Below are 10683 nucleotides of genomic sequence, written 5' to 3'. Positions count from 1 at the left end.
TCAAACGAGTATCATGCAAGGGGACACGTAGGTCAAACCAATCGATATTTTCTTGTACTAAAATTGAAATGACAATGTTGATAATCCACAACATTCATCCCCAACGGTGTACCTGGTTGATGTGCAGTACAGCGCAGTAGGAACACAGCTACACTGACACTCTCCAACATCAACATGTCAAAGTGCAGACAGATAACCTAAAGCTCAGGGATAAATCTAACCATCTCCAAAATGTTGTTGTCTACCAACGGTATCTTTCCCAAGCTATATTCACTTAAATATCCTTCACACGGTGACAGGTACTCTGTGCAGGTGGAAAGGATACGCTTGGTTTAAACACACATTGAAGACAGTGGTGAAACCATTGTAGTGGGTGTATATAAAGGAAAAGGCATAATAAACTGTTGTTGTGTAAGAGGAATGGCTAACTTTAATACAGAATGAGAAAACAACTAGAAAAACTGTCTGGAGATACAAATCACTCAGGGATCCATTACTACTGTCTTTCCAACAGCTTCTCATGACATATTTCTCTTTACAACTTCAAAATAGTTATATGTGCCTTTACAGCACATGAAGATGGCACTCAAACCCTTAAAATTCTGTTTGCTGCAAACCTTGGCACAGTATACACTACCAACAATGACAACCACAGTGTGTTGATTTCCTTCAAATATTCTAAGACAGGAGCAATTATTCCAAATCCACATTGATATCATCAGAAGAATTTGTTTCAGAGATTTAAATAAGATCATTTAAAAACGATATCAGGAATAAAACAACCAACCAAAGAAATACAAATATCCAAACTAAAAAATAGGGGAAAACAATGTATTAATAAACTTGATATTTCAAAAAAATAAATAAGCTCAGAAAAGAAAACAATTACCAGGCCCTGATTCAGCTGAAGAACCCTGATGGTGAAGCTGAAATGCAGTTTAAACGGCAGTTTCACAATAAACTACTAACACGTCAGATTCATTCCACTGAAATGGACATTTCCCAGGGAGCTAGAGGAATTTTTCTGGCCTCAAAATGGATCTACTTAGAGTTCTGGCAAACGAGACGCCGTTCACACCCCTACTGGAGGAGAGGGACACGTGCAGTATGTTCTGTGTAATGAATGGGAAAGTCATCATTCTACTTAGAACATTGAAAGTCAGGAAAATGTACTGTAGACCTTTTGAGTAAAAATACAAGGGCAAATTGTATCAGACCAAAATCAACAGTGATTTGTCATATAAGGTCATTATGTCTTGAAAGCTGTGAAAGGTTGTTTTCAAGCTACATATATGACATGTTTTTTTCACATCACTGAATCATAAATGGCATACTTCACTCTGTTCAGATTATTCTCCATAAAGCTCCAATACGTCTCAAACTACAGTTTCCTCACCATGGAGTCAATGTGTGACATTCCTCTCATTGACAAATGTTGTTTTATGACATCGTCTACAACAGGTTGTACAGATGTAGGATCTTCATTGGATCACTCTTTTGTTGCTGAGAATTTTCTGCAAAGCAGGAAATGCAAACTTGTAGTGTATTTGAGTTTTAAAAAGTCTTCTAAAGTTTGTAATTTCCACTTTTACATTTCAGAAATGATTTTCCCTAACGAAAAATGTATCAACCCCCACAAAAATGTCCATTCATTATAATCCACATAATAATTCAAATTTCCAGTTGCTGCAAGATTACTTTCCTGCTGTAGCAAACTGGCTCAAATTAAGATCCTACATCTGTAAGAACAGCCATTCCTCTTTTATCAACTGAAAACTTATCAGGGGCAATTTATTCATTCCACCTCTATTTCTCCATGTAGTGACATTAAATTAATCTATGTTGACCTCAATGCCATTTAGCCTTTTCATTTGATTTCTGTCAAATTTTATCATGGAAATCATATTCATGTATGCAACTGTAAATGTATACAGTTTATATCAGTTAGGTAGTCTTTGTTGCAGACAGAAGATATTGCAGCAGTCCTCTTTTACAGTTTAGTATCGTAACAAAAAGATGCATCTAGAAAATGATTGTGGGTGCCATTTGTTCAAACAGTACTTAGCTAGCTGTTGCACATGTGTCAAAAAGTTTGCGAAAATGTCCTAAACATTTTTTGTCCTCACCTTAGAAAAAACAGCTTCTACCAATTTCTTCCAAAATAGTACCATAAATTAACAGTATTTTAATTTCATCTGTAGGATTTGATTATTTAAGAATTGAGTAAATAATTAAAAACAAAAATTGACTGACATAGGATGTCACAGTCTTTGATACCCTGTTAAAAACCATAAGAGTTTCAGTCAGATAGGCCTACAGTAAGAGCTATCAGTGGAAAAGCATATTTGCAATAACTAACAACTACTAACTCAACAAGAGAGAAAGAAATGAACAATCATATTTAAAATGAAGACATAAGAAATGTTTTTCTTTCAGTTCTACTCTATGTCCATATCTTTATTTAACAATCATACTCATGTTTTCAACAATGGAAGATTAATAAATACTTTATCTTGATTCAGGAAGGTTGTCTTGGTAACTTGATAGCTTGATTCCAGTTGCAAAAAAATATATAATAAAAATGTCCTTCGTATGGATAGTGCTTTTATCAAGCACTAATATCCAATTAACCGCTTTTGTCTTGAGTGGGGGAATCCATAGCATTATGTACAGGTTTCTTCATTTCAAACAACAAAGAACATTTGATCCACCTCCATATCTGAGAGAGAGAGATATTGAGTACACACACAGCAGGTCGGTCCAGAAAGCATATCAACTGCAGATTAACAAGAAGGCATCACCTCTCACTTATTTCCCTTTGTGTTAAGGCACTAAGGTTTTCCCATATCATTCTGGAAATCAATCCCAAATATTCCACAGACATTTCAAACTTGCAGGGGTGTGAAGGGGCAAAAAGGCTGTCTCTGTCCAACAGTTGTTAGCTGGGAAGTAGGAAACAGGCCCAGAGCCATCGAGGCACTGAATACTTCCACCACTCAGCAGCAGGACATCCAGAGAGAGAGAGGCTAGTGCGGTGAGTTCCGTCCCCCAGCTCGGTGACTCAGGCCAGGGCCATAGGGCACCAGGGCTCCCCTCTGACAGAGCCGGCTATGTCTGCAGACTGGGTGAGGCCCACACGGGTGTAGAGGCCGTCCTGGCCTGGGTACTTGACCACGGCAGAGCCACCAGAGCCAGCTGAGCCCTCCACTGGGCCACTCAGTACAGAGGACTGAACCTGGAATAGGACAGAGAGATGTTAGTCAGATTCAGGAGAGATTACTATTATCCAAAGGTTTTCTATAGTCACAGCCAGGGCTTATCAACGATAAAGCTTCATCTGTTACTGCTAAGATGGATATATATACAGTGGATATACTGTATGCGGTGGATGTTCTCATTATTATATAGCATGTGTCAAGTGATATAACAGACACATATAATTGATTAAATGTACTTATTGGAAGTAGGCCTATAATAGTGTCTTATTTGGAATAAATCAGAGACTACAATGTTTTACAACACAATTCCGAAGAGCATCATCTCTGAAAAATGTAGACCACCTCCCAGAACCTAGTAGAGGCCTTTAAATACCTCTGATGACAGTAGATTACACCCCACATATTGTATGAGTCAATACGTATGAATCCAATACAATGAGTCCAATATTATTGCTATTACGAACATATCAGATAAAGGTTTATTATTAGCCTGTCTGTATGTCCTATATTTAAGCAATAAGGCCCGAGGGAGTGTGGTATATGGCGAATATACCACGGCTAAGGGCTGTTCTTATGCACTACACAACGCAGAGTGCCTGGACACAGCCCTTAGCCATGTTATATTGGCCATATACCACAAACCCCAAGGTGCCTTATTGCTATTATAAACTGGTTACCAATGTAATTAGAGCAGTAAAAATACATGTTTGTCATACCTGCGGTATATGGTCTGCTATACCACGAATGTCAGCCAATCAGCATTCAGGAATTGAACCAACCAGTTTATAATTGTTAACAATATCCATCCAAAATAATAAATTGGTGCAATGAATAAAACGATGAAGCCTCTACAACAACGTTTAAGATATGTTTTCGTTTGAAAGGCAACGTGGGTCTATTCGACCAAAACCGTGGACCTATATTTGACGCTGAGAATTAGCTGAAGAATTTCCTCACACAATTTATTACACAGTTGGCCTGCATGGGACAACATTACCTTAAAACGAGTCCGTTTGTACAATATACGGGGCCCGCCTATCCCACACCTGAATATTATTTTTCATATCGAATAGGCGAAATCATCTTCTTACCCCTGGCACCTGCGTGTTCGGAGAGCTGTTCTTCGAGTCTTCAGAGTTGGAAGAAGACGTGGACGTCGGAGTCATGGCGACTGAATTACTATTCCCTGTGGTAAAATTATAATTCATTATAAAGAGGACCTTTAACAGCGAAGCATTTCAATGAGAGAAAGACTGTGTGTCATGAGGTTAAAATAGAGGTTGCTTACCTGAGGATCCCTTGGTTTTGTTCAAAGTTTTAGGTTTTCTTTTCCTCGTCTGAATTCCCTCTTTCTTCATGGCGAGGGGCCGAGGTACCTGCAAAAATAAAGAATACATTCATCTTAGTCATGAAATTGTTGGGCGGCGTTCTCTGTCTTGTTAATTTGCTAAACGTTTTGTCAATGTCGACCAAAAATAAAACTAATTTGTAAATTGTCATTTAAATCTATACTTCATTAACAACTATTATAATTAATTGGACACACTGAATAAACGGATTGTGCTTTAATATTGCTCTCGATATTCAGTGGACAATTACGCACGGCAATTGCGCACGTGCTAGTTACAATACGGCCTGCTAGTTGTAGAACATTACATTTAAAAATCAGTGCCAACTTGTGACATAATGTGAAGATTGTGTCTTACTCCATGTAATTTTGTGTAGAGCCCACATGCGTTGCACACCGGTTCTCCCTCTGCGTTTCTGCGCCATAAGGTGGTTGTGCTCGTCTGACAGTTGGCACAGGAGAGGCCGATTCGCCGGGATGATGACTGGGGAAAGGCAATACATAAACAACAATAAAAACACTGGTACATAAAGATTAAAAGCTACGATTAAGCAACGGTGAGCTATAAAATTGAGATACAGAGATGTCTCAGTCGAGACTAGGCTACGTGACTAATGGAATATTTGACTGTGATCCAGTCCCTTATAATGAATCACTGTATTTTAAGAGCACGGATTCTCCTCTCTTATGACTATATTTATGTTATCTGCACTAATTTCCTAACAATAATATTGGCCGTATTCATGTCATCCATTTACAGTAACAGACTTATTTACGTGAATTTCATTGGCAGAGAGTTTGTGGAATCGAGGCATCACTCGTTTGTTAGTGTGCGTAGCCTAATAACTGCGTGATGGCGCTAGGGAAATGTGTCTGAACATTTTCTTTTTCATATTTCATTAATATATTAACAAAATCATTATGTCTGTCATATAGGTAATTTAATTTGTTGACCCTGATTAAATTACCTATATGACAGCCAGAATTATCTTGTTCATATATAAATGCTGGCCGAACGGAGGGTACAATAAAATGGTCTTCCATTTTAGTGAATTGTTGGTCAAATAAAATCCCCATTATTTAGAGAGATATAGGGAACTTAGGCGATAACCTTAAGCCATTGTTTTAAATAAATAGACAGGAAATGTAGTGACTAAGTAGTCCCTGAGCATGTGTTGCCTACCATCCGCTTCTGTGGTTTAATTAATGGCCGGCTGAGTCCATTCATTTTGCTGTACAGGCCGCAGGCGTTGCAGAGAAAGTGACCCGTGCCATCGCGTCTCCAGAGCGGCGTGGAGATGGAGCCGCAGTTGACACATTCCCTGCTCTCTCCCAGGTCGTCGAGAATATCTGCGGGAAAACAGACAGGCAAAACACCAATCACTTACATGACACTTCAGAGAGGCGCTTGGTCATAAAAGAGCCGTGATTTTTCGTAGGCTTAATTGAGCACATGTCTATACCTTCAAATATGTAATTGTCTGTTGTAAATTTGTTGGATCCTTTGATGATAGTTCAGCATTATTTTCCAAATGAGGTCTAGTCTAGGCCTATGAATGTGATATTAGGCCTATACATTCAATACACAAGGAGACTGCTCTTTTGTCTCTATTTTAGCTATTTATGTTTGACGTATTGGGTTACTTTTATAAACTCCAAATGTTTCGATAGCCTACTAGTTTTTTTATGCGCAGTCGGAGGATGTAATCTAAAATGTATTTATTTTATTTACACCAATGAAAATGTCAAAAAAGGATATGCCTAGAAGTCGATTTATAAAAGTTTCGATATCAGGGATATGCTTAATCTTCAATTCATACCACAAATAAATTGATAATAGCTTAGTTATAAACAACTAACCTACTTAATTTTACATTCTTAATAGGAAGCAATTTAACGTTCTTTACCATTACTATAACAATTTAGACTTATTTCATATGTGATAACAATCTCTTTAACTCACTTGAATGTGAACTTATTCGGTCTACTAAACTGTTGTCATCGTAAATGATCATCATATTGCTACACCCAAGCTCGCGTTGCTTTTCAATGTTTTTAAATGGTTATTTGAATTATTGTGCATGCGTAAAACGTTGGTAACCAACAGTTATTCAATAGATAAAATAAAGTTGTCACATTGAAGTCCATATCATTAATCATTTTTAATCGATAATATTTGGAATAGAAGGCCTACCTCCGTTAGGTCCTCGAATCGTCAAGGGCGCACCTCTGCTTTGCAAAGTGTGCAGCATGGTGTTATCAAACGGTCCTCCGGGCCAAGGCGAGGACAACTGGGATAGCTGCGGTCCAACATACTGGGAGTAGGGGCTGGCGTAGGATCCACTGAGGGGGCGTGAGAGACCGTACTGGTCTCGACTGCCCACATTCAGCGGGTTACTGTAGCCGTTATCCCTGGGAACCCCGTTGTTAATGGGCGGACTTGGAGGGTAGTGGAAACGGTTGGAGGTATGAGGACTCCCGGTGCTGTAGGAGGGACTCTCCGGAGTAGACTGCGACCAGACTGAGTGGCTGGTGACCGCATGGCTGGGCTGAGACGAACCACTGGCTTGCAAATAAGGAAGGCTGGGTATCATGGGTCCCACCCGCGAGCTCGGTACATACACTGGAGAATTGGGGTTGGAGTGCATATAGCCCCCAGAGGGCGAGTCGTACCCCGCCTGGCTCTGGTGGGCCGCCGCGATGGCTAGTGTTTGATACATGTCGCTGGGGTCAACGATAAGGCCCCCCTTGTGGTGCGGATGCGCTCCACTGGAAATGATGAGTTTATTGCCCTGGTCTAAATCTGTGAACAGAGTGATGTCCTCGGTGTTGTTGTGATGGTGCCCGTGTCCGAACTGAACGTAGGAGTGTAGAGATGATCTGCCTGGCCCTTCCGCGCGCCGGTGTCCCACTGTGTCAATTTGATCGCTTGGCAGCGGTGACCTGAGCCCCTCCGAGTCGTGCGCGTGGCTGTCCCTCCTGCCCTGTCCGCCGTGTAAGTAACTCTGTTCAGCCGGTGACCCGGGGCTGCTGGACACTTCTCGCTTGACCATGGACCAGATGTTTTCGCCCAGGTCCATCCAGGATCACTTTCCATACACCGTAGGACTAGAAAATCGTAAGGGTGTTGTCTGCCCTGAGAATGAGAGAGAAGACATTGTCATCGATATCAAGGCTAAAAGGGTCTATCTTACTGGACATTGTTAACTTAAAAAAGGCTCTTGAGCTTCATGCAAATACAATTCGAGTGTAACTTCGTCTGGTATCATAAAGGATCTGTAAGGCGAGGCAATCAAATCGTATTACAATCTCTACTACTTTTACAAGAGATTTGTGCCAAAGAGTTAGCCAACATTTTAATGACATAATATACATAAACCATGGTGTTACCTTTCATGCGATACTATTGATTTGCAAGAAACATGTCCTCCCCATGATAATAATATCATATCATGGCTTACCCCTTGAGAAACTATGCAACACAAACCTAACATTGCCCTTGATGTGGGGCTTGGTTTCATTTTGAAACGTGTTGGCTTAATTTTGAGAACACGACACAAAATTGTAGGCGGGCTAAAGGCTACTTAACACACAAGACTCGATCCTCTCTATGAAAACTATATGATGGTTATGGACTTCTAGACAATATATTTTTGGTAATAGCGCCTACGGCATTAATCCATTAGACATGTAACCACAGCGCGCGCTCTGACCGGAGGAGTTGAATCTCTCCGTGTCAAAACCCTGTCCTCCCCTCTCGAGATATAGCCTCTTCATAATTACAAAAAAAAACATACCGTTACAGATAGGAAACAAAACGCAATTTGTCTTTGGAGCAAAAAGATAACCGCTTGATAAGACGCATAACAGATAAGACCCAATAGGCACGGTAATCGAGACAAAACAATTTAGGTGCTGCGCAGCTGGCACCAGGAGTAAGAGCACTGAAACCAGATGTTTTACCAGATGTTTAACCAAGACTGGACTGCAAAATATAAAACAGAACAGGAGAGGAGCGAATATTCACCACATACCTACTAGTTCTGTGCCATCCGTCGCTCGTTGAAGTTTCCAATAGTGTGTGGTTCGTAGCTGGTCTCGGGGAAGATAGGAATGAAAGTGTTACTGCGCTTGTGATGAGGTTTTTAGAGAGGAGGCGCTTCTCGAGGCTGTAGTTGAAATCTGAGGGCGTTCTCTGATTGGATTTCAGTTGAGCAAACAGATCAACTCAATGGGGGTGCTGTAGTCTGAAATATTTGATCATGTCTAAAACTGTAAATGTAATCAATTCGACGTTTTAAAGTAGTATGGACTTTTTCTGTTTAAATAAAATCGACGTATTCAAACAGTATATTCAGGGAAATATTCCGAGAAAAGCTAGTTTTGGCAGTGCACTTTTGTTTACTCACAAAATACTTAAATAACTATAATAGCAAGTGCGTTTAAAATAGAGAAAAAAATCGGGATTTTTCATCATTGACGTCAAAAGCCTGTTTTCAAAGGATATTGTGGAAAAACGGTTCATTGTTATAATGTAGAATGATAGGCCTGCTGTAATTAGTGAGGCTCTGATAGGTTCATTTTAATCACGATAGTTGTCGTCATAAATCTAGGTAGCCTAACATATATTATTCAGAATGTGTTTACAAGTAGGTTATCTGTTCCAGCATAAATTGTAATAATGCAAGATGTTAGAACTATCTAAAAAAAATGTTGGCATCGAATACAGAGTAAAAAAAAGCATAATTATATGTAAAAACTCGAATCAATTAAAAAAGTGAAATATTAAATAGCTTTATCAACTGTACCATATAACTAACATTGTTTGATATAGATTATTATTATTAAAAATGAAATGGCCCTGAAATACAAACCCCGAGAAATAGCCTATAGGAAAATATAGCAATATTTTAACGTTGGCTTGTTTTGTTGATTTATTTTCCATTTCGGAGTTATGTTAGGGCAGACCATTCACTAATTAGTTTATTTAAGTGAGACGCCATCATTTGGAATGAAATGGGTTGAGCCTCAAAGAAGCACAAACTCTCAGCACGCATCTGTTGTTGCAGAGAGGTTTGAGTTTGAACTGGTGATGATTCATTCAGTTGGAATATACATTGTCTCGTTGAAATGATCAAAAGTGACGAGGTGTCAATTGAATCATTCATTTACTAGTCTTCTGTATCTTCCAGGGGTTAACAAACAGGCCCGTCGTTCGTCAACCTGGGAAGAATTCAACTGGTATTTCTTTCTATTTACATTTTGTCTGGATAACACTCATAGGCGATACCCGTTTCAGGGTAAATTGTAGGTCACCATTTCGTTGCACAGAGAGAAAGGAGAGCCACGTGTCATTGCAATATTATCTATTCTCTGTTTGACTCCTCTTGTAAAATGAGCTCAAACAATGGCCATTCTTCTTTTACTTTAGATTTTTAACAACTAATAAGTGTTACAACTCCCAGTTGGATAATATGCATTTTATCAAATCAGAACCCATAGCTATTTGTCCTTCACTTGTTATTTGCATTCCTTTCACTTTTCGTTGTTTTGCAAAGGGCAAACCTAGGTAATATTTTAGAAACGTTGTCTATAGAGAGGTATAAGCAACTGCATACCTGTAAAATATATATCAGAACTATGCCTATTGGTTTAATGCGCCATGGATTGATTGGAAGCTCCTCGTGCGTAAAAAGGCACGAACATCTATGTTCTAGGCCTAAGGGGCTAGGCTATACTTTAAAAAAAGACAGAATATATAAAAATGGATAGTGGAACATCGAGTAAACAGTCGCTACTGTCTCGGCTGGACATTGGGAGACCAAGGCAGGCAGACAGTTGTCAGGGAGGTGCGAGAATACATAATCCTGGTTTTACTGTCTGTTCCAATCCGACTTGACGAATGAGGTGTTTTCGCTGTGATGCCACGACATGAAGTGTGTCTCTCCGACAGTTACCTGTGACGAATCACCACCGGGAAAGTGGCAGGACGCCGCTCAGTCTCAGCCTTTCTATCTTCACACTGTCCAGACGGGGCCTGACCGGGAAGACCGTTTACAATCAACAATAAATAGTCTATATAGCTAACATGGCAATTTAGAACGAATAGTTTATTGT

The 10683-nt window shown here is 39.7% G+C and overlaps 1 protein-coding gene across 3 annotated transcripts; it reads right to left on the bottom strand.

Moving 5' to 3' along the window:
* Positions 1–412: 412 nt before the first annotated feature.
* On the bottom strand, positions 413–8754 carry LOC124009765 (GATA-binding factor 6-B-like). Of its 3 annotated transcripts, none has more exons than XM_046321915.1 (7): positions 8601–8754; positions 6761–7702; positions 5750–5916; positions 4925–5050; positions 4507–4594; positions 4310–4404; positions 413–3235 (listed from the first exon to the last, which is right to left on the bottom strand). In XM_046321915.1, the coding sequence occupies exons 2-7, from the start codon at positions 7644–7646 to the stop codon at positions 3062–3064; spliced, it is 1536 nt and encodes a 511-aa protein (XP_046177871.1). In that variant the 5' UTR covers positions 7647–7702; positions 8601–8754; the 3' UTR covers positions 413–3061. The 3 variants fall into 3 exon arrangements, with proteins under 3 accessions (XP_046177871.1, XP_046177873.1, XP_046177872.1); XM_046321917.1 differs by having other exon boundaries at positions 8605–8691; XM_046321916.1 differs by lacking the exon at positions 8601–8754 and adding an exon at positions 7957–8314.
* Between the last annotated feature and the right edge of the window lie 1929 nt (positions 8755–10683).

The sequence above is a fragment of the Oncorhynchus gorbuscha genome, linkage group LG22 (genome assembly GCF_021184085.1).
Source record: "Oncorhynchus gorbuscha isolate QuinsamMale2020 ecotype Even-year linkage group LG22, OgorEven_v1.0, whole genome shotgun sequence".
NCBI classification, from domain to species: domain Eukaryota; kingdom Metazoa; phylum Chordata; class Actinopteri; order Salmoniformes; family Salmonidae; genus Oncorhynchus; species Oncorhynchus gorbuscha.
Note: the sequence above shows the minus strand (reverse complement) of the source record. Positions and strands in the feature narration are given on the sequence as shown.

Excerpts from the sequence above, each read along its gene's own strand:
- LOC124009765 (XM_046321915.1), bottom strand. The coding sequence starts at position 7,646 with ATGGACCTGGGCGAAAACATCTGGTCCATGGTCAAGCGAGAAGTGTCC. Across the intron at positions 4,595-4,924 it reads TCTACACAAAATTACATGGA|GTACCTCGGCCCCTCGCCAT; the intron begins GTAAGACACAAT and ends TTATTTTTGCAG. Across the intron at positions 4,405-4,506 it reads CAAAACCAAGGGATCCTCAG|GGAATAGTAATTCAGTCGCC; the intron begins GTAAGCAACCTC and ends ATTTTACCACAG.